At 45.7% G+C, this 24,715-nt stretch overlaps 1 protein-coding gene across 1 annotated transcript in view; it reads right to left on the reverse strand.

The window, feature by feature from the left end:
* LOC133368029 (uncharacterized) overlaps nucleotides 1-10,063 on the reverse strand; it is a 50,868-nt gene extending 40,805 nt beyond the window's left edge. The window contains exons 1-2 of the mRNA XM_061592111.1: nucleotides 10,047-10,063; nucleotides 7,734-8,472 (exon numbers count right to left, since the gene is read on the reverse strand). Of these exons, the coding sequence (XP_061448095.1) occupies nucleotides 7,734-8,472; nucleotides 10,047-10,063 (756 nt within the window). The remainder of the gene's footprint in view (nucleotides 1-7,733; nucleotides 8,473-10,046) is intronic.
* Nucleotides 10,064-24,715: the final 14,652 nt, after the last annotated feature.

Below are 24,715 nucleotides of genomic sequence, written 5' to 3' on the forward strand. Positions count from 1 at the left end.
AAAAATACAGGATGAAACCTGGAGATCAGAGTTCAAAGCTCAGCTCAGTCCTAATCTTGTTGGGTGACACTGGGGACGTTGTTGTTTTTCACCCTCGGTTTTCCCATCTGCAAAATGTAAAGACGAAGAGCTCAACGAAAAGCTCAAAGGTAGACGTTTGTGTGTATGTGTGTTATCATTGCAGCACACTTGCTTTGTGTTTCACCATAACACGGATCATATAGGTCAAACTGGGAGGGGCCCAGTAAGTGGGTGATCCTGATTATCTTTTCACCCCTTCCAAATTTATTTATCAAATTTATACCAAGCCCTTTCTCTAAAGAGCTCAGGCAAAATACTACGGGGATTATCCCAATTCATAATCACAACAATCCTGTTAAAGTAGGTTAGGGGATGTGGTAGGGACTACCTCAAGGGCACCAGTGGTTTGCATCCCCAAACAGGGATTTGATCTCCCTGGTCTAGCCATTACACCATACCAGGTTTCATTCTGGGTTCCATGAACAGGGTTTTCAGCTCCCAAGGCAACAGGCACTTCTCTGCATACCTTGCCAGATCTCCTGATGGCCCCCAGTGCCCTGCCCATATGCACTTGCAAAAACAAAGCATCCCCCCACCGTCATGTGGGCACATCCCAGGCAATGCATACAACCTCCATCCACATATTTAGAAAGGCTACTGGGGAATCAGTAAACCTCTCCTGGGCTCCATTTAGCCTTTTGAAAACACACCACAGAATGAAAGACAAGCTAATTCCTTCTTCTCCAAGGTGCACAAGAAAGGCATAGCAAGCAGGGGGGCGGGAGGGTTGGAATGCAGCCCACACACCCTGTATTAATAGCACAGGAGCAATCAGTGCTTAAAATAGGCTGCAAGGAGCAAGGAGGCGGGTCTCAGATGACAGCAACCTATTCTGAAGATGAGCAACCATGACGCAACAACAATTAAAAGACTGCTTTTAGAAACACATACACACACACCTACCAAGGGCACCTCCATCAGAACTCCCAGTAAATGCCCACACAGAGGTTAATTGTTCTATAGGTGGGGGCTAGGGGATGCTCTTGGGCAGATAAAAGGGGGAGGCCAATAATCTCAAGGTGAGACACCTGGAAAGATGCCTCACCTCAAGGGCCCAGCACATGGTTTTCACTACAATTCACCTTCTACCATTGCCCTGCAGAAGAATGTCTGGTGAAAAGGATTTAGGGAGGGATCTACAGCTCAGTGGCAGAGCACAAGCTTTGCATGCAGAAGGTCCCACGTTCAACCCCCAGCATCTCCAGTGGAAAGGAGCAGGGAACAGGTGGCAAGTACAATTCTCTGCCGATGCCCTGGATGCCAAACAAGAGCAGACGATACTGGAACCGATGGAGAAATGGCCTGTCCTGCTACAAGGTCAATTCTGATATTCGTATCACAGGCTGGGGACGATGCTCTGCCCATGCTCCAAAGAGCAAGTCAGGGTAAGCTGCAGATCAAGAATGGCCAGCTGCAAAAGAAGGCTGCCCCCCTACACCTTTAATAGTCAAAATGCTCCACCAGCTGAAATTTCCTATTCTACACAACCACTAAAGGTGCAGGAGCCCTTGCCTTTTTTGTTTTATTTTAATGTCTGACCAGATCCAAAGCAGATCCAAAACCCAAACTCCATCCAGGTTCAGCAGAGTTTGGACTGTCCATGCTTTAAATTTCATTTTGAAATAGTATTTTGCGTGAAAAACACAACATCTGTGGAGCATTACAGCTCATGGCTTGCATGTGTGAAATCTTACGAGCTCTGCAGTTAAAAGGATCCCAGGAAGCAGGCTTGGGAAAGACCTCTGCTCAAGACCTTGGAAAGCTACTACCAGTCAGAGTACACAGCAGCTTGTAGAATGGTCTGATGGTATGACTCAGTATAAAGCTGATTTATGTGGTTACAATCAAATCTTGTCAATACATCTTTAGGTGCTAAGTACTAGGGTGGCCAGAGGCTAAAGAGGAACTGGGCTCCTGCACCTTTAACAGTTGGGTAGCCAAAGAAATTTCAGCCAATGTAGCTTGTATTTCCCTCTGCTACACATCTATTAATGGAATAGGAGCATTGTCCTTATGATGCATTTGGACACCCTAGTATGTCATTAACATCCAGTTCAATACTTTGAATATCTTTTTTATCTTCATGCCACAAAGACTCAAATACATAATTTTAAAAATATATGCCAATTAAGAGTATAAATATTTGTTCTCTCCCCTCTGCCCGCAAAAAAGTCTGAATTAATAAAGTTTGCTTGAGAACATTCCCACCCTCCCACCACTTTTATTTCAGCTTTAGAACTAGGCTAAATGAACCAGCTATCTGACTCAGCAGAATACAGATGTCTATATCCTTATTAGACTTGTACACACTGATAACATCTTACTGTTGAGCATTTAATATACAGACCTTATGGATACCCTTTCATATGCATGCACATTACCAAAGAGAGATGTGGCCCATTCCCAAATCCCATTTTCAGAGGCAAACCACAGTCCTGGAACATGTGGAAGAATAACGTGTGAGTCCTGCAACAAAATGTTGCAGTGTGGAATGCTCCTACCCAGCCAGCCAATCATGCCTTTTTCCAAGGCACCCCATTCCATATCTGCACCCTCTTTTGGTTTTCTGGTTCCCCCTCCCCTAACAGTCAGACAATATTCCCAGCTACTAAGACATTTTGGGGTCTCCTCCACACTTTTTTCCCCCTTAAAGAGTTTTTTTGTACTTCTGCAAACCTTGTGCTTCCCCCAAGGCTGCTGATACCTTCCTATTGTACATGAGTTTGGGTTACATGAGGAATGGCATCCCAGTGTAATATGGAGTGCTTTTGCCCCATCCTAGGATGAGAGGCGTTAGGTCTCAAGAATGCCTGAAGATCACACCTACTGACTTGAAAGCTCTCACCCTAACCACAGATCTATGTAGACTGGCTGATTATAGCTATATTGTGCTGAGAGAAATGCCTTCTCAGGGCCAGCATCAGCACCTGGCTTCCTTGGGCAGCTGCCAGGGTCTAGAGTCAGGGTAGGGCCCACCAGTGACAACTGCCTTGGGTCCCCCCCTTTTAAAAAAGAAAAAGAAAATCCAACCGAGCACTCCAAGCAGTGCTGAGTCTGAGTGGCTGCATCAAGATGCCATTTAAATTACCCACAATGCCCAGGGGGACATTGAGGGAAATTAAAATGATGACCACACCCAATTGCTCGGAGTGCTTCCACTGCCACTGCCAGATGAGCTCACCAGGATTCACTGATGGACAGGGTTGACCAGCCCACCCACCAGGGGGCATTCAAACTTGAAATGGGCTCCCTCCACATGCTCAGAGACAACTAACTTCAGGGATGGACAATCTTTTTGCCCCAGAGAGCCACGTGCAGTGGTGGGTGGGTAATCGAATGCCACAAGCTATTGGGCATTGCTGGAGCCGGCAGTGGGCATGGCCAGCCAATCTGTCTCTGTGTCTCTCTCTCTGTTTGAAAGGCTGGGGGAACCGTACACGTTAGGGCCACAGCTCAGTGGTAGAGCACCTGCCTTGCATGGAGAAGGTCCCAGGTTCAGTCCCCAGCATCTCCAGGTGGGGTTAAGAGGGCCTCCTGCCTGAAACCCTGGAGAATTGCTGCCAGTCAATGCAGACCATGCAGAGCTGGCTGGACCAATGGTTTGATTCAGTATATGGCAGCTTCCTATTTCCTATGTGCTTGGAAGAAAGGGATGTGGTGGATGCCCTCCTTGGGCACCTTCCTCCCCAACACAATTGTGCTTTGCAATCAGCAATAGGGGAGAGAGAATTTGGGGGGGGGCTTGGTCCATGTGTGGTCCATAGGCTTGCTTAAGAGCTGGGGCCTGGCTTTGTAAGCACTGGCTAAAGAGCTAAATACAGGAATATAAGAAGTGTTCCTGCTGGTTCAGGCCAAGGGGGTCCATCTAGTCCAGCATCCTGTACTCCCTGGGGTCAATTAGATGCCTCAGGGAAACCCAAAAGCCAGGACCTGAGCACAACAGCACTCGCCTCACCTGTGATTCCCAGCACCTGGTATTCAGAGGCTTGCTGACTCTGATAGTGCAGGTAGAATGTAGCCACTGTAGCTAGTAACTCAAATTAAACCAGCACAAATCAAGATGTCATGGAGTGGCAAAACTGACTATAAAATACAACAAGGCATCTGTGTTCCTCCCACTTTTCACAGGCTGTGCCAGCAGGCAACCTCACCTTCCCTATCTCCAAAGAAGGTGCCACTTCCAGGGGAGCCAAAGCACTTTCGCCATTACAAGCCAGCCGCTGCCCAGGAAGGTCATGTCACAGCCAAACAACTGACCACGTGAATCTGCTTTCTTGGCTCCATCAGGCCAAGGGATGGCCTTGGCCGTGTAGATTCTAGTAAACAAGACATAAATAACCCAAGGGAACCCAAGAACCCCCTCACAGCAGGCAATGGAGTGGGGAGATGACAACAACATCCTTCAAGGATACACGCACTAAGAAGCTGTTGGCTTTTTCCCTCCCTCCCACTGGCATGAAGCTTGGCTCATTTGCAGGAGTGATCCACAGATATCTGCTGAGTGTGCACATTTCTGCAGTGCAGCTGCTCTCACCTCGTGGGACGGGGCCACAGCTCAGTTTACTCCCGGGCACCTTCAATTAAAAGATCTCAGGCTGGAAAATATCTTTGCTGGAAGGGGGGCAGGGAATGAAAGAGCCGCTGCCTGTCACTGTAGATAACACTGGGCTTATTGGACCAGCGGGAGCGTCGTTTGCATGCATATGTTTACAGGCCAACACGAGAGAGCGATCTGGCTGGGCTGGATTTGCAGCAGAAGGCTGGACTTGGTGACTGATTTTTTTTTAACTACCTAGGCACAGAAAATGTCAGAGACACTCTCCTGGGATTATTGCATGAACTCTGCATCAGAACTGGGACAGGTTGGCACTGCAGCAGGGAAGGCTCTGCCAAGAACGACTAGAAGGACTCCCCCCCCCTTTGCTACCTGCAAGTGGAAACTCAGCCAGGTTCCCCACACGCATTAAGAAAGAAGGATTGCCATCTACATGTAGGAATGGATGCTCCACCAATAGAACTTATCATCTCCGCTTAACCTTCAATGCAGTGCTTGTCACAGTGGAGTTAATTATTGTTTTCAGCTGTCAGTCATCCTGTGCCTGTCCATATGTTTGGCAAGGATCTGTTTCATGGAGTTTGCAAAAATGCAAAAGCTGTACATGCAGTCCCTACCATTCAGGGAACTGCAAAGCTCAAAGGAAGCCGTGGGCACATGGCAAGGGCCACATGTACAAGCCTCCACATGGAAGAGACAAGTTCATACTACTGACACCTATATGTGACTCCTGTCATGACCAAAGCCATCGATGACTGTGGTAGAGCTGCCAACATCTGAACTAAGACCCAGTGGGCAGTAATCCAGGCTTGTAAATAAGATCACAAAGGTCACTAGCCTGCAAATTTATTTTGCTAACCTTTGTTTCAATGCTGGCTGCAGAGGAGGAAAGCCCCCTCTTCCATGGACAGCATGGAAATATTGCCTAGAGAGAGAGAGAAATGACTTCTACCAAGCAGGATGGCAGAGGAGGGACAGTACACTCCATCATTCCTGCACCAGTCTGCTGCATTTCTGTGCTGGTCTCAGAGGACAAGATGCTCCTTTCTCTGTGGGTAGCATAGAAGCCAAGTGGGCTGGCGGAGGAGAGGTGGAGCAATCCTTCCCTCCTCTACCAGCGTGCTCACTCACTTGCAAGGAATTCCTGGTGATCTATAGCTGCCTTCCCAAACCTGATGCCCTCCAGATGTTTTGAAGTATAAATGCCACCAGATGTAGCCAGTACTGGGGCTGATGGGAATTGTAGTCCTAATAATCTGGAGGACACCAGACTAGGGAATGCTGGTTTGCAGCTACAGGGCAAGTTGTTAAACACAAGGCTGCAGTAATGAAGTGATGCACATGCATGTGTGAACCAGGCCGAAATTGTGAGAAATATACCATTTGTACCACTTTTTGGCCTCATTCATCCATGTATATTTTATGGCTGCAACATCAAAGAGATATGCAAACAGACCCCTGCCAATATGAATGCTGCAGCCACAACAATGCATATCGCTTCAAACGCAAAGCTTTTCAGGGGAACCACGGCACAGCTACCCCTAGTCATTAGTGCATCACAGTGCACAGAAAAATCAAACAATATCCATGCACATGTGAACTAGACTTTTAAACTGGAAGCATAATACAGCAGGACAGTGTGGCCCAATTAGCACAAAACACTATCCCAGAGGTTCGCAAATCTGGTCCATGGGCCACCAGTGGTCCATGAGCTTCATTCAGGTGGCCCACAGCAAGTCCGCATTAAATATTAATACTGATTTTAAATTGCATTTTATTGCTTCTTTTATTTCTTATATTGTATTTTATTGTACTACAATTTGAATTCTATGGAATGCATAAAAGAACCATGTTACAATTGCTACAGCAGGCAGAAAAATCATTAAGCATTTTGCCAAGACCCTCAGCAATTTTCAAGTGGTCTATGGGGAAACAAAGTTCGGGAAAAGCTGCACTATGCCAAACCATGGTTTAGCATGAATGAGCAAATGTGTGGGGTTCGTTGCGACCAATGTGCTCTTCCCCCAGTGCTGCTGCTGTTGTGCTAAGACATCTAGGGCTAAGAGATCATTTGGCTTCGTGTTACATCTGAACTTGGGCTTGTGGTTTGTCTTCTCTTGACAAACCACAAGTGGTAAACCAAAAACAGACCTTGCCTACAGCTCATGATTTTGCGGGAGCAAGACAAAGCACGAGCTTGGTTTTGGACATAATGCTAAGTCAAACCATGGCTTAGCCTCAGGTAGTGTGGCAACAGCAGCAGCAGCTGCTATCTTTGCTCTGGGAACCTGCATGTTTGTTCATTTGCACTAAGCCTTGGTTTGGCTTAATGCTGCAGGCAGCCTGGGTCTGTGCGAGTATGCCCCTTCTGAAAAAAGCAAAAGGAGATTGCATGTTGGGAATGGGAACACTGTTTTAAGTTGTTGGTAAAAGGGCTCAAATGTGCCCTTGGAGGGAGGAATTGACAAAACATAGCAACTCCAACTTCAGGGAACAAAGAGTGAATTTACAAAGGTGTCAGGTGGTTTGAACGAGTAGTTAGGATTATTTCCAGAGGAGGATGGCTAACTCTGGGCCCCAGAATATGTTTCAATGTCACACATTCCAGTCTTGGAAATATATACCTATGATGAAGACCAGAACACCTCTGGGCCCATGCTGAGAACCTTTCTTTGTTGCCAGTGAAGAACCCCAATAACCCAAGCAGGAACCCAAGCTTTAGAAAAGGAAGCAAGTTGGAAGAGTGAGGGGTATTGAAGATGGGGGGATTGCTCCTGGAGGGGGCTAGTGGAAGGAAAAACAGATGGGTTTGGGCTCTCTCCTGGAACCCTAGGTTAGATTTAGAAGGTCAGATGAGGACAGAAATGGTGGCACGCAGGGGGGAGAGGAAAGGGAGGAACAGCTGCTATGGGGCTTGATAAGGATGGCCTTACAGAGGGGAAGCTGGGAAATCCCTGCGGGGATTTCAAATTAAAAGGGTGGGGGGAAATCACACACACGTGCCAAAGGAATCGGGGGGGAGGGGCAGGAGGATTCACGCGGAGGCTGGCTTGAAAGGTCCGTGGGCTGGGGGGAGAGACAAGAGGTCGGGACCCACCTTCATGATGCCGGTGGCGGGGGCGGTCCTCACCAGGCCGGGGGGGTCCCTCTCGGCCGAGTTGTCGCGGCTGCTGCAAGCGGAGCCGCCGGAACCGGAGCGCAGCGGACTACGGTCGCCAGGGGTTTCTGTAGCGGCGGCGGCAGCTGCAGTTTCTTCTTTCTGCGGGGTGCGGGGGGCCCCGGGCCGGGACGAGCCCGAGAGGAGGACACCGGGGGCTCCGTCCGCCATCCCCCCCTGGGGCTCCCAGCAGTCGCACCGGCCCGGCCCAGAGGAGGTTTTCAGCGCCTGCCCCAGCGGCACTTCCCCGCTGTTTGCGCCCCTTGGCACCGTGCGCTCCTGACCCGGCTTTGCAATGCCTGGCTTTGCTTTGCCGGGGAAAGAAGGAGGGACACAACGAGCGATCGAGTAGACGCCGCCGCCGGGGGTGGAGGGATGGTGGGACGGCCGGGGCGGGGCTAGGCAGGGTACAGCCCCCCCCCCAGCCCCTACTCCTACCCCAAACCGCTTCGCGGCCCCAGTAGGTAGAGAGCCGCGTAACCGCACGCAACGGCTACGCTTCCTCTCCTTCGCCAGTTTGTCCTTCCACTTAGGTCCTTCTTTTGGGCCAGGGCTCAGCTCCAGAACCGCTTCTCGTGGCGATGCCGGCGCCAGAATTAAAGAAGAGAATGCCGCTGCGCGTATTGCACTCGAGAGGGCCTGGCGCTCACCACGGAAGGCTTGTTCACACGTCCGCTCGCTTTATCACTTGTGTGGAATGCAGAGTCAAACCATAATTCGTGGCAAGGGGCATACACTCAAATACAACGCTTTCTCAGTCCACACACCCAACAACCCGCCTTCAATTATAATGTGCCATGCCAGGATGTCATCAAGGCAGGACTTTGGGACAGAAATTCAGGGCCCCACACAGCAGAATGAGCGGGAGGGCAAGGCTAGCTTGCCGCATTTTGAAGTAAGCCAGTAAGTAAGATTCCCTCCCTCCCATTACATCCTGATGCTGCATACGCACATATAAAGCACATGGCTTCCCCTATCAACCTAGCCATCACCCACCCTCCCCAATATCTTTTGAGTCTATTACAGGCCTTGGGGGAGGGACTCTAGCTCAGTGGTAGAGCATATGCTTTGCATGCAGAAGGTCACAGGGTCATTCCCTTGGTTCATGTATGAAATCTTGGAGAGCCACTGCCAGTCAATGCAGACAATATTTAGCTAGATGGACCAATGGTCTGATTCCACAAAGGCACTTCCTGTGTTCCTATGTCTTCCTGGTCAGAGGACTACAGTAATATCTCAGTTAACAAATCCTCCAGGAAAGCAGCTCCTTTTAACAAAGTCTTTTGAGGGGGAGGGCATGCGGGGGTGCACACTCTGAGATACAGTAGTCAGAATGTGGCCCTAAACTACTGGATTGTGGCTGCTGCAGGCAGCTCTCTCACACGCAGCTGGAATGGTGCTCCTTGCCAGGTGGTGCAGGCGCCTCTACAGTAAACAGCACTGTGGGCACCCTGGAAGCATTGTTTACTGCAGACATGTCTGCTTGAGTGTAGGGGAGGATGGCAGAAAGAGAGAGAGAGAACAAGCACAGGGTGATGGTGGTGGCTGCTCCTTGCCTGCCTGCTTGAGTGTACAGGGACAACTGTGCTCAGAGCTTTAGATTGCTATAGCAAGATGATAGATGGTAAAAGAAAAAAGGCAAGGCAGGCATCCCTGGATGCATTTTGGAAGAAGCCTTCAAGTGGTCTGTATGCAAGGCTTACCTGACCTAGTTTCATTTCAGACATACGTATTGTTAGTTTTGAACAGCGGCATCACTAGCGGGAGTGCGGGGAGGTGCGGACCTCCAGTGCTCGCCCTCCCAAGGGCATGGACGAGGTGGCTGGGCTTGCGCGCATGTGCACGTGCACACTCGAGGCCAGCCACCCCATCCATGCCCCTGGGAGGGTGCGTGCCGGAGGGGCACCCAGCCGGAGAAGGCCTGGGAACGCCGGCGCACCTCCCTCACCCCGCTGACGCTGCTCCTGCGCTCACCTGCCCGCCCGCCCCCGATGAGTTGGAGCTGCCTTGCTGGGCAATGGCGCGGGGCAGGGTGGCTCTGGGTGTCACCCCCCTCATGGTGACACCCGGGTGCGGGCCGCACCCTCTGCACCCCGGTAGTGACGCCCCTGGTTTTGAATAAAAAGTTTACTGAAATATGTTGAACTGCTCTTCTTTTTTGTAGTGAAGGAACCTATCCCTATTATTTCCATGTTACTCCTACCCTTGGTACCAAAGCTTCTGTTAAATAAGTAATGCCAGGAACACACGTACTTCGTTAACTGAGGCATTACTGTATTCCCAAGAAGACTTTGAGACCCAGCATCTGCTTCTATATACTATACAGCTATCCCACCTTTCCTTAGAGGAGCTCAGGGCAGTGTGCCTGGTTTCCCCCTCTCTATATTATACTCACCACAGCCCTGAGGTAGATTAGGCTGAGGGCCAAACTAGATATGTGGGAAATCTGTGATCAGGATCTAGTGCGCTACGTTTTACATTTTTACAGTGCAGTGAGTTGTGAATCAGACTGGGACTGTGGCAGTGGGGAACAGGTTTCTTTTTTAACTTGTCCCTTTCATGGCATTACCTCTACCCCCATAGAGGCAAAAAGGCATTTATTTGGGGGAGGAGTAAACTGAGAAGATGACACGGGGAGGATTAAAATATTCCTTTAGGATCATCAATGGAGGCCCTTCTGCGCTATACATTTAAAGCAGTATTATATCACTTTGCACAGTCATGGCTTCCCCCGAAGAATCCTGGGAACTGTAGTTTGTTAAAAGGGACCCGAGAGTTTGGAGACTGCTATTCCCCCCACAGAGCTACAATTCCCAGAGTTCCCTGGGAAGAGGAATGGATTGTTAAACCACTCTGAGAATTATAGCTCTGTGAGGGGAACCAGGGTCTCCTAACAACTCTCGGCACCCTTAAACTACAGTTCCCAAGATTCTTTGGAGGAAACCATGACTGTATAAAGTGGTATAATATTGCTTTAAATGTATATTGCAGATGGGGCCTCAATCTTGCCTGGAGGGTGCTAACAAGGGAGAGTGCCTCTTCAGTGGTGGCCCCCTGGTTGTGGAATGCTCTCTCGAGAAAAGCTTACCAGGCTACATTACTGTCTTTTCAGTGTCAGGCTGAGAATTTTCCATTCTTCCACACCTTTTTAATATACTCATTGTTTTATCATAGCTGGGCTGTTTTTAGTAAATTGAATGTGGTTACTATTAGATTTTATTCTCTGTGCTGCTTATAGATTATATGGTATTTTATTTATTTATTTAGTATTTAAATTTTCTGTATGTTGCCCAGAGTACTGTGTTATCAGGTAGTGCATACACATAATCATATATAAATTAAAGAACTGAAAACCCTCCCCACACCCATGCTGCCATCCTGATCCAATTTATGCTCCCCACCCACAACTGCTATTATTTATTCATTCATTCAGAACATGGAAGATCCTACTTTCATGGATCACCCACCATGTCTTGTCTGCTCCTGAGACCCACCAACCCAAGATCACTAACTGAAAATCGTTTGGACTCAAAAGCCTGCTTGGAATTTACACCCTCTGACCTTGAAGCTGAGCTCCCTCACAAGACCAGCTCAAGACTGGAGAAAGCCCTGGGCAAAATATCCTCTTTTTTGAAAGGGAGGTAATCCTGTGTTGATGGGCAGCAGCAACAATGCTCCAAGCAGCACCAGGCAAATGGGCCTATCCTTCATTTTAATTTTTCACAATGCATCCAATCTAAGATTGCTTTGGGAAATTTAAATGGCCGCTAGACCCAGCTGCCCATTGCTGCTTGCAGTGCCAGGCCAGAATAGATGTTTTAAGGAAGTCCCAGGCCAGGCCTCAGAAGAAGAGCCCTGCAGGATTAGGCCAAAGGTCCGTCTAGTCCAGCATCCTATTCTCACAATGGCCAACCAGATGTCTCTGCGAAGCCCACAAGTAGGACCGCATTCTGCCCAGCTGTGATTCCTAGCAACTGGTATCCAGAGGCAGATTGCCTTCAACAGTGGAGACAGAACATTGGCATCATGGCTAATAGCCACTGACGCTCTCTAGTCCTAGACATGCGGGGGGGGGGGGGAGAACAGGGATAATAGTTGTGGGAAGTCATACTACAGAAGCTTGGAGACATTATCTACTTTGTATGGGGCCAGTGCTCATTCAAAGTAAGATTCTGGGCTGATCTCTGAGGAACCCCAATCATACTAAGCAATGATACCATCAGGGCAGGACTTTGGGACATATGTCAAGAGCCCCACCCAGCAGAATGAACAGGAGGGTCCCCAAATTTGCTTGCCACATTTTGAAGCAAGTGTAGTAATACACATCAGAATCTTAAGAGCCCATCCCCCCCCGTGAGACTTTTGGTAACTCCAGACTCAGAGGCTTAACTGCATCACTGAAACTAAGCTTTACTCTTGATTCTCTCTTACCCTATTATACCAACACTTCTTTGTTTCCATCCCATCTCCAATCCACCCATCTGGTCAAGCCCAAAAAATAATTTTGTGTGACTTGAAAGCTTGCTCTCAGGATTTTATGCACTTGTTGATTCTGAAAGACTATTGTGTTTTTTATAAACCACAAACTCTTTTTAAATAACTATCCCAAAGTGATAAATCACTATTCACCAGGACAAACTTGCAAATAAATCTAGTTACTAGCCCACAAAATGTTAAATGTTTGTAACCTGAGTAGCCATTTGTGATACATCAGTGGCCTAAAAGAAAAAAAAAACCCAACAAACTATTTTGCAATGTGCAAAAACACCTCAGATTGCTCACCTGGAAAAGATTCTTACTCACCATAGGTAATAAGGCTGCCCACTGTAGCAGAGACTACAGAAAAAGCTAGTGTAGGATAATAGAATGTTTGAATGAAACTGGGGAGACCTCAGTTCAGATGCCTGCCCATCTGTGAAGCTTCCTTGAAGAAGTCACTTTTTCTCAGCCTAAGCTACCTTACAGGATTGTTGTGAGGATAAATTAATTCTTTGGATGAAAGGTGGGATACTAAATAAATCCAACAGGTGAGTGGCTGTTTATTTTATCATTTATTTATTTAATTAATTTGTATCCCGCCCTTCCTCCCAGCAGGAGCTCAGGGCGGCAAACAAGGCTCTAAAAACACTTTAAAACATCATAAAAACAAATCTTAAAATACATTATGACAAAACAGCGTTAAAAACATTTCAAAAACTTTTTTAAAAGGTTAAAAACATTATTAAAAACATATTAAGCAAATCTGACACAGAGACAGACTGGGATAGCTCTCAGCTTAAAAGGCTTGTTGAAAAAGAAAAGTCTTCAAAAGGCGCTGAAAAGATAGCAGAGATGGTCCCTGCCTAATATTCAAAGGGAGGGAGTTCCACAGGGTAGGTGCTGCCACAGTATAAGGTCTGTTTCATATATTGTACAGAACGAACCTCCTGATAAGATGGTGTCTGCAGGAGGCCCTCACCTGCAGAGCGCAGTGATTGACTAGGTATGTAAGGGATAAGACGGTCTTTCAGGTAACCTGGTCCTGAGCTGTATAGGGCTTTGTACACCAAAACTAGAACTTTGAACTTGGCCCGGTAGCAAATGGGCTGTTTACAAGCTTGGAGGTCAGAGCACATGGCAGAGACAACTACACCATGAACCAACTCAAAGTAGCCACTTTGGACAAGAAATTCCAGAACCGGTATCATGTTGTTGCTTTCAGTTACATCAAAATGATGTAAGCATCATTAAAAATTAGTCCAGAACAAGCGGATATTGTTTTGCTGCAAAGATGCTGGAGGTCAGCACTGATTCCTAGATTGGATGCAGGAAGCTGCTGTGATCCTCCTGCAATAAATACTTAATCTTGAATAGTAATCCAGAATGCTCCAGTTGTCTTCCAGAGGAGCTGATTCCAAGCAATTTGGGACAGGAAAAAATGTCTGCTGCAACTGCCACTCCCATCCTCTCTGCATCTGGTCTAAAAGGGCTGCCATTTTCAAATCTCCATTGATCACTCAGAGAGCTAGAGAGGTGTTAATGAGATCCTGGAGCTTGAGCACTCTGTAATTGGCAGCACAGCTTTGCAAGGCCCCAGCTAGCCAGACCAGTACTTGTGGAAAATGCTGGCCTTAATAGTGGGGTAGCAATTAGAGTGGAGCTGAAGGACACCCCCCCCCAAATCTGCCCCTGCTGAGCACCAGCTGCTGCTATCAAAGCAGGAAGGCCAGCATACACTTGCATGTCCATGCAGAAAAAGCAGAGGATGAGATTACATTGTTGGTGTAGAATGGGGTATTGGGGGGGATTACCATGCATTTTCCATATTGTTTGCTGCTCCCTATTCCCTGAGCAGTGGGAAGTGATGTTGGTATGTAAATTAATGTAACGTGATTATGATAATGACGATGGTTGTTGTGGTGGTGAAGTTCCTAGTAGTCTTTTCAAGAAAAGTTTCCTTGGCAGGAAGACTTTTGTCTTCCTACAGGCTTATGCAATACAACATTAGTGTTATTTATGATGATGATGGTTAAATTAATAGTTGCCTGTACAGGATAAGTTTCCTTATGCAATACAATAACATTATTATCATCATTATCAATAACAACAGCAGTAAATTATCATTATAATGTTGATAATTTCATGGTAGCTTTTCCAAGTTTCCTTATGTAATCAATGGCGATCACTCGTGGCCGAGTAAGATTGTCTTCCAAGATAAGGTCTTTAACAGTGGGTCTGTAAGTGACTGTGGAGGCCAATTCTGGATCCACACAGCCTCCCACAGTGAGGACATAGGTGTCTAGATGGAAGATGGTCGCGATGAGGATTTGTTTGACGTGCCTTCCACTTAGCTCATTTGTCCCTTTCGCCCTGTACTCGTGCTTCTTCAAAGTCCATAGCACCTTTGATAATAGCCAACCTCCTTTTGGGACGTTTATGGGCTAAGACTTCCCAGTTCTCGATGTTCATGTTACATTTTTTTAGATTCGCTTTAAGAACATCTTTAAACCTCTTTTGCTGTCCATCGATGTTCCATTTTCCATCCTTAAGTTGGGAGTAAAGTAGCTGCTTTGGAAGACAGTGATTAGGTATTTGAACAACATGGCCGGTCCAGCGAAGTTGATGTTGAAGGATCATTGTTTCAACACTGGTAGTCTTTGTTTCTTCCAAAACGCTAACATTAGTCCGTCTGTCTTCCCAAGTAATTTGCAGAATTTTCTGGAGGCGGCATTAGTGGATTCTTTCAAGAAGTTGGGAGTGGCGTTTATAAATGGTCCATGTTTCACAGGCATACAGTAAGGTCAGTAGTACAATGGCTTTGTAAATAAGCATTTTGGTCTCCCTGCGAACATCCCGATCCTCAAACACTACGCTTCATTCGGGAGAATGCGGCACTCGCAGAGCTCAGACGATGTTGAATTTCAGCATCGATGTCAGCTTTTACAGAGAGATGGCTGCCAAGATAGGGGAAGTGATCAACGTTCTCCAATGTCACACCATTAAGCTGGATCTATGGTGCTACAGAGGGACTAGTTCGCACCTGTTGATGAAGCACTTTTGTTTTTTTAATATTAAGTGAGAGCACAAGCTTTCCATATGCTTCTGTGAAGACATTTAGGATAGTTTGAAGAACTTTCTCTGAATGTGCAGAGACTACATTATCATCGGCATATTGAAGTTCTACGACAGAGGTTGACATTACCTTACTTTTTGCTTTCAGCCTACTGAGATTAAAAAGCTTTCCACCTGTTCGATATATGATTTCCACACCAGTAGGAAGTTTCCCCTTAATAAGGTGTAGAATCATAGCAATGAAGATAGTGAATAAGGTAGGAGCAATGACGCATCCCTGTTTTATGCCTGATCCGACTCTGAATGGATCACTCTGAAAGCCATTGTTGTCCATAATTGTTGCTGTCATGTTGTCATGAAGGAGTCGCAAAATATTTACAAATGTATCAGGGCATCCAGTTTTCAGAAGGATGGTCCAGAGAGCGGTTCAATTCACAGTGTCAAAGGCCTTAGTCATATCAATAAACACCATATATAAAAGTCGATTCTGCTCCCGGCACTTTTCTTGAAGCTGTTGTGCAGTGAAGATCATGTCCACTGTCCTCCTGGAAGGGCGGAAACCATTTTGGGATTCAGGGAGGATGTCTTCTGAGATAGGTAGGAGGCGATTTGCGAGGATCCTTGCAAGGATTTTACCTGTGGTACTAAGAAGAGAGATACCTCGATAGTTCCCTCAATCTGTTCTATCACCCTTCTTTAAAAGGGTGATAATTATGGCATCCCTAAAGTCTTCCGGGATCTCCTCCCTCATCCAGATTTTTTCGATGAGTTTATGAAGTTGTTGTGTAAGTTCAGGCCCACCTTCTTTAAAGACTTCAGCAGGAAGACCATCAGGGCCACTAGCTTTGTTGTTCTTCATTTGATTGATGGGTTTACTGACTTCATCCAAATTAGGGGATACTGCAAGCTCGTCTCTAGTTTGTTGTTGTGGAATTTGCAAGAAGACCTCATCAGCCATGATAGAATTACAGTTGAGGAGGTTGTGGTAATGCTGTTTCCAGTGCAGTGCAATAGACTCTTTACCCTAAGAAGTTTGCTACCATCCATTGAACGTAAGGGATTTGTACCGTAATTTGTTGGTCTGTAGATGGCCTTTGTGGCATTAAAAAAGCCCCGTGCATCGTGAGCATCTGCAAAGTGATGGATTTCTTGAGCATCATTACAACATCATTAACACTACTACTAATTACTATAAATAATAATAATAATTTACCATTATGATAATTTGAAGTTCGTGGTAGCCTTTAAGATATGTTTCCTTATGCAATACAATAGCATAATTGTAAATAATAATTATTATGACAATTATTTATGATGATGACAGTGACTGTGAAGTTCATGGTAGCGTTTGCAAGATAATTTTGCTTTGCAGGAAGGCTTTTGCATAGTGGTAGCTGGTGCCCATCAAGACTGGTGGGGCAGAAGGCAGGGAGCCCAAACAGGAGGTGAAGCCAATGAGAAGGCAGAGCCAAATAATTCTAGTTTTGTCCCCTCCCTCCTCCCTGCTGAGTTCTGCATGGGGCAACACTGAGACTAAGGAAAAGGAAGCTGACAGGCAGAGACACCCCCCTGGATTGGCTTTAAGTAGAAAGGCAGGCAAGTGGGGGCTGGCTTAGAATAGACTGAAGTTGGTGGGGCAGTGCCCCAATTGCCCTAATGGACTAACCTCCACTGCTTTTGTAATAATTTGGTTATTCACAGGCCGACAACCTTGAGCAGGCATTGCAGGAGTACAAACACAGGCAGACATTACAAGTTGCCCTGGGTTTCTTCAGGAGGAAAGGTGGGATATAAATTCAATTATGATGATGATTGATAATAATAATAATAGTCTTAAAGTCACATCAGTTCAGCAGGAGCCACATCCTCCAACTGTTGTCCTTTAGCTCTCCTTGCACACTCACTACTAGGCAAAAACACAAAACTGGTTTTTGATTTGTCATCCTTCCATCCTCTAGGTGAGGGGAACTCAAGCAACATTTCAATGCAGCTTTGGTCAAAAGGACATCCTAATTGCCCACAAAATGCCCATTGTTCTCCATCAATGGCGGGGATACATCAGGGCTATAGCAAAAACAATTTTTTGCTTTGCATAACAGCACAGCAGTATTTATTCACTCCATTCTTTTTAAAAATGTCATTGAATCGATGCATCCTGCATTAGGCTCCACTGGCAACAAGATGGTTCTAGATAATGGTACATTTTGTACAGAACCTAGCACACTAGAGATATGAAATAAATAGTAACAGATGGAGAGTGATTAATTTCTGAAGAAAGGTGCTGGAAGGCCTAGGGAAAGTGGCTAGAGGAGCCCTCTTCCAATTCTGCTTTAATCTACTGGTGACATCGGGACAGGACTTGGGGCCAGATGTCCAGAGCCCACTTCAGCAGAGGAGGGCCTGCAAATGCAGCAGGGCTGGCTTAACACATTTTGAAGTAAGTGAAGGAATACACCTTGTCATCTAAAGGGGGAGGGGCGTAAGACCATTTGATGTATTTATTGTTTTGACTGATATCCTGCCCTTCCTCCCAGTTGGAGCCCAGGGCGGCAAACAGAAGCACTAAAAACACTGTGTGTGTGTGTGTGTGTGTGATGTGCCTTCAGGTCACTTGCAACTTATGGCAACTCTATGAATCAGTGACCTCCAATAGCATCTGTTGTAGACCACCCTGTTCAGATCTTGTAAGTTCAGATCTGTGGCTTCCCATATGGAGTCAATCCATCTCTTGTTTGGTCTTCCTCTTTTTCTTTCCCTTCTGTTTTCCCCAGCGTTATTGACTTTTCTAGTGAATCATGTCTTCTCATTATGTGTCCAAAGTATAACTTTCATCATTTTAGCTTCTAGTAATAGTTCTGGCTTAATTTCTTCTAACACCCATTTCTCTTTTTCATGGTCCAGGGTATCCGCAAAACTCTCCTCCAATACCACATTTCAAATTATTTTTCTCTTATCCACTTTTTTCACTGTCCAACTTTCATATCCATACACAGAGACTGGGAATACCATAAACTGAATGATCCTGACTTTGGTGTTCAGTGACACATCTTTGCTTTTGAGGATTTTTTCTAGTTCTCTCACAGCTGCCCTTCCCAGACCTAGCATTCTTCTGATTTGTTGACTATTGTCCCCATTTGGGTTAATGACTGCGCCAAGGTATTGATAATCCTTGACAAGTTCAATGTCCTCATTATCAACTTTGAAATTACATAAATCTTCTGTTGTCATTACTTTAGTCTTCTTGATGTTCAGCTGTAGTCCTGCTTTTGTGCTTTCCTCTAACTTTCATCAGCATTCGTTTCAGATCATTACTGGTTTCTGCTAGTAGTATGGTATCATCTGCATATCTTAAATTACTGATATTTCTCCCTCCAGTTTTCATACCTCCTTCATCTTGGTCCAATCCCACTTTCTGTATGATATGTTCTGCATATAGATTTGAGGAAGACTTGTTTATAAGGTTTTATTTTGAAATGAGCTTACAGGAAGCATCAGAATGGCATGGGGGGTATTTTCAATTTAACATTGCGGAATGTGAAAAATCCACGCTGGCTATAGTATACAGCCACTCTCGTGGCTGTATAATATCCAAAAGGGCTCAGGATTTTTTCTCTTTAGACTTTGAACTCTAAATTCTTTCTGTTTTGTTTATTGCCATGAAAATTTACAGGGTTGTTAAGGAAGCGTTTCTCAATTCAGAACTATAATTTTTGTAAGGTTTTGTTTTCAAATGGGTTTATGGGAAGCATCAGAATGGGAAGGGGGGTATTTTCAATGTAACATTGCGGAATGTGAAAAATCCATGCTGGCTATAGTATACAGCCACTCTTGTGGCTGTATAATTAAATAACTAACCATTTGCCACCCTTTCATGACATCCAAAACCAGCTGCCTGAGGCGGCTGCCTCTCTACCCAAAGGGCTGGCAAGCCAAGTTATTTTGGCACCTGAGGTGGAAAACCAAATGACATTTGCTCTGCCATTGGTTAATATGGAGCAGACCAAACTGGTGCCCAACAGATGTTTTGGATGACAGCTCCCATTAGCCCCAGCCAACATGGAGTTGCCGTCCAAAACATCTGGAGGGCACCATCCTGGTATAGGCTGGAGTAGGTAATGGGTTTGGGAGGCCTGTGGAAGATAGCCAGATTTGATCCATTGGCATAATCCACCAGCAAGTTCTGAGGAAGGCCATCCCTAAGTGGCGAGAGTAACAGGGAATAAACTGTTGTGTATATGTGTATTTAGTGGATTTTCTTCCGTGGGTCACATCTGTTTGTCTCCTATGCAGCTGCCCAGGGCCAGCACCAGGCATGACTGGGCTCTTGGGCACCAGCTTGCCCAGGGCCTGCGGCGCTGTAACCCAACCCCCCCATAAACGTGGTGTGGGGCTAATAAGCCCTCCCACGTGTCCCACCTATCTCTCTTGTTCCTGTAAATGACATGTGCATTGTGTGCACATGCCTACCATCAACCAAGCTGGCGGGGGGGCATCAGCCCCTTAGGGAAGCTCCCGCTGCCATCTTGGTTGATAGCAAGCATGCTCGTACAGCGTGCATATCATTCATAGGGACAGGAGAGGTAGGTGGGGTGTACGTGTGGGCATATTGAAGCCTGCACTGACTGTATTGGGAGGTGTGCCTAGGAGCTTCCTCTCTGGGATCTGCAGTAGGGTTAAGAGACGATGCTGCTTTGGATCACGGAATGGGAGCATTACCCTCCCACCCTAAGGAGGGAACTCTCTGGGCCACAGAGGCCCTCAACTAGGGCCCAACTTGGCCATCCCCTGGAGCCGTCCCTGCAGCTGCCCTTAATATCACTCTAAACTCATCTCCTATGGCAGCCACCTCAGTTTGTTTCATGGCAGGGAGGCCTTTGGCCTCTGCCACTAGACTACTGTTCACTTACAGGCAAAAAACCTTCTGGTTTAAGAATGTACTTATAGCCAAAAGATATTGTATTTATTTATTTCGGTCATAGACCAGCAGAAAAAGATATGTATGTATGTATTATTTTTGTATATTTTCATTAAGTTTTTAAATTGTGAAAAAATAGAATAAGCCATAATTCATGGTTACAAAAAGAACAATTTCACCATAGAATTACAGAAAGCGATATAGTTCATACCCCCAACAGTTACTAGGAATAATTTCAGAAAATAGCCAAGCCAGAGCCCTGTGTGTGTTTGTGGGGGACGGTATCTCTCTCTATTGCTATTGATAAAACATACCATTGGGAACCAAACTGTGTAGAATGTATCATGTTGTGCTCTACCAAGGACAACCCTGTGATTATAGGTTAAATGCTCTGCAAGAGCAATGTCCCACACTCTAGCCCACCATACTTCTTTAGTGGGGCCTGCCACAGCTTTCCAGCATTTAGTAACTTCCATCCACGCAGCCACCAGGAGCAGTAAAGTCAGTTCCCTGTGGTGGTGCACCTGGTTTGTATCACTTATCATCAACAAAAGAGCCAAGACAGGAAACGGCTATAGGTGTTGGAATGTAATATCTGAAACCAAGCCAAACACCCAGCTCCAGAAATCAGGACCTTGGGACAATCCCACCATATATGGATGAGGGTACCCCTATTCCCACAATCACACCAGCAGTGTGGCAAAGTAGTCTCGAGGATTCTGGACAAACGGACTGAGGACCAAGGCCAATGCAAGAGCACTTTCAGTAATGCTTTCTGTATCTTAGCAGAGATCAATCTCAGAGGGGGTCGTGCCCAAATTTTATTCCAGCCCTCTTCATCTAGTGTAACTCCTAGGGCCTCTTCCCAAACCATCCTTAAGCCTTCACTTCCTCCCACAGACTCATTCATTAATAACTAATATAATGAGGATGAAACCCCTTTCATTTGCATATTTTTCTGAGCACACAAGTACTCAACGGTGGGCAGAGAGCGTGAGAGTCTACCTCCTCTATGAAGCTGCTGTGTTAACGCCTAAACCCGCAGCCTTTGAAACCAAGAGTAAACTCTTTAATCCAATATAGTCCTCTAACCTTCCAACCATGAAACTGGACGATCTTGTCTGGTTGAAAGAAGGCGTCATGCTCCAGGAAAGGGATAAGGAGGGATTTCCCTGGACTGAAACATGCCGCCATCTTTTCCAAACTATCATGAATGGGCATGAATGTGGCGCATTGGAACCCAAGCTGTATTATCTGATCTCCTAATGAGCAAAGCAAGTTGTTTTCACTGAAATGCATCGTAATGCCCTTTTAAATCAGAGGCCCCCAGACCGCCCCTTCCCCTAGGTCTGTAAAGAGTTGATATACCTACTCTGCTCCGTTTGCCCCCACCAATAAATCTATTAAGACCTTGCTATTTTAAAAACCAGCGATCTGGGATAACAATGGGGGTAGTTTGAAACAAGTACAGGAATTTGGGAAGGTTGGTCATTTTTACAGCTGCTAAGATTTCTCCAGCCTAGCAGCTCCCTCCAAATTGAAATGTAAAGATGTCCAAACTTTCTCTTCTACAACTTGCCCGCATCCGTGGTAAATACAACTCCTAGATAACGAAACCCCCCATAACAAAGTGTGAAGCCTTGCGACTTAAGAATGTGCCTGTGGCCAACAGATATTTCTATCAAACTTTAAAAAGCAGGGAAATTAGGCAGCTATAGTGAATGCACCAGGGGAGCAGGAGACCTGACCTCCTGTCAACATTGTACTGCCCTGCAAATTTGTAAAAATGCAAGCACAATTTGGGTTGGTCTTTCACAGTCTAATCCACTTCCTGTGTAGCTTGGAAGAATTTGGTAACATGTGCCTCTGAGCATATGGTGAGTAGTGGCAACACCTGCAATCACCCCAAATAACAGAAACAAGACATGTGCTATGCTGATCTTGTTTTAGCAAGGAGGAAGCAACAATATTAAGACAGCTGATATAGTTCAGACAGTCACTTTAAATATGTTTGATTTACTTTGCAATTTTAGTGAAGTTTCCTATAGTAAATGATTTTATTTTACTTCTGTTTCTGTGAATATGTGAAGTACAGCAACACTCTGCATAACTTACACTAAAAATCTCCAAAAACAATTGTGGAATAATGGCACTGACTATTCTGCAGAATAGTCTCCAGTGGACATCAGGAGTGTCTCAGTCTGCACAAGATAAAATAGTGGGAGGTGAAATATATTCTAGGTGTGCTCTATGTTTTTAATTGACAGTGCCCACCTTGCCTTAAGTGAAGTGATTTAAACATAGCAGCCTGAAAACATGCATCTTGGGCAGGCCAAGTTTGTTTTTTCCAACAGCTAGAGTCATTCCTGAAGGAGCAACATATTGTAATCAGTCTGATTTTACATCAAACTGCAGTTTCAGATTCAATTGTTAATGCACCCAAAACAGGAATAGAACATAAGCTTCAATTTGAAACACAAAAGGCTGTCTTCACCATCATATGACATTGACCAATGAAAAGGCTTTGAAATTAATAAAAATAAATTTGACACAGGTATCCAGGATGAATAATGAGAGAAATAATATTTTCTAGATTAGATTCTCTGTAGAAACAATAGTAACACAGGAATGAAGCAAAGTAAGAACACCAACAAACATACAATAATGTAATTCTCCCCTGGTACATTCACTATAGCTGCCCAATTTCCCTGCTTTTAAAAATTTGATAGAAATATCTGTGGGCTATAGGTACGTTCTTAAACCGCAAGGCTTTTTGCCTGTTAGTGAATTAGTATTATATTTTGAATGCGAGGGAAGCCGTTTGTGGGGTTTTCTGCCTCAAGTGCCAAAAGAATTTGTCTGTCCTTGAGCACTATGCACTGTATTTTGATTGTGTTTTTCATTTGTAATAGTTTGTTATTGTTTGATACTGTGTTTTTTTTAACGGCTTTATTTGTTTTGTGAGCTGCCCAAAAAACTTATGCAATGGGATAGCTATTTAAATTCAGTTAACAGATAGACAGAGGATTCTGCAGAAGGGGCATCTGCTGGTCTGCCTCAGGCAGAAAAATGTCTCAGGCCAGCCTGGAAAAGGATGTGAGCACAGAACCCCTGTCCCTTGAGGTTATGTTAAGCAAAAACGCAAATCCTAAAAGATCTTTTGTCTCCCCACCCCGCCATTTTCTAACCTTGTAGAAGAACTCAAATATTTTGCTCCCTTGGAATATTTTCGCTGGTATCGCTCAAGTTGCCCTAGGTCAGGGGTGGGCAGTCAATAGGAATCATCTAAACCAGGATTTCTCAAGCTTCTGAGTTCATTGACCCCTTGATGAGGTTATAAAGTTGTCATCGACCCAAGCCCAAATGTTTAGGAATGTAAATTTAATAAAGTCAAGAAATGGTTGAGGGAGAGTTGGCTGCTCCTTCCGTTTTTAAAACAGGCTTTTAAAAATGGTGTGAGAACTCCTTAAAATGGCTGCGTTTTGGAGCTGCAAGGAGAAGTCCTAAAGAAGTGCATGTGTGTGTGGTGGTACGGAAGTGCCACTCTGAAGCCTTTTTTCAAATTACTTGAAGTTTTCCCAAAGGCAGTTTGCTTTTATATATTGGGGGGAGGGAAAGAGGGGTGGTCAAATTATTATTTTGACAATGTAAAAAAAAATGTTTAAAAAGTGAAACTCTGTACCTATATACTTTTTTTTAGCAATAAAGCAGAATACTGTTGAATTATGGAATCATCTTATGAAATACAGAGGTTCCCATTGGCAAGGGAGGCACATTCTGTACAAGCTTTTACTTCTGAGGCTCATTGTTCCTAATTAAATTTTTCACCCTATACTCCATAAACTTCTTTTCCACCCTTAGGTCCTTTTCAACCACATTTTGACCACTAGCTCTTTATTGACCCCTGCAGAGTCCCACCAGCCCCAGGGGGTCAATTCCAAACCCTGATCTATACTGACAGATCTCTGGCTGATTTACAGTAGATTAGCAAGTGTTTATTGACACATACTTCAACATTGGCAACAACAAAAAGTGACTCCTCCACTTCCAAATATGTGTGTGTAAGAGAGAGAGAGAGAGAGAGAGAGAGAGAGAGAAGACTGTGAGCTCATTTCAGAACTGGCCCTACTGTTAGACAGAGTGAGGCAACTGCCTCTGGCAGCCGATGCTGAGGGGTGGGAGAACCAGGGGTGTCACTACCAGGGTGCAGAGAGTGCAGACCGCACCCGGGTGACACCCTGAGGGGGGTGACACCCAGAGCTGCCCCGCCCTGTGCTGTTGCCCAGCAAAGGAGCCGAGAAGCGCTCCGGGTCGGCACAGCCAACTCTTCCTCGGAGGCGGGCAAGACAGAAAGCAGGCACCCGCTTGCTGGCGGTGAAGCCGGGACAGGCCTTCCACCGCCAGCCTGGAGTGTGTGTGCGCATGCACGTGCACGCCGGAGGTCCGCACCCCCCCA

Source organism: Rhineura floridana, chromosome 11 (genome assembly GCF_030035675.1).
Source record: "Rhineura floridana isolate rRhiFlo1 chromosome 11, rRhiFlo1.hap2, whole genome shotgun sequence".
Classification (NCBI taxonomy): domain Eukaryota; kingdom Metazoa; phylum Chordata; class Lepidosauria; order Squamata; family Rhineuridae; genus Rhineura; species Rhineura floridana.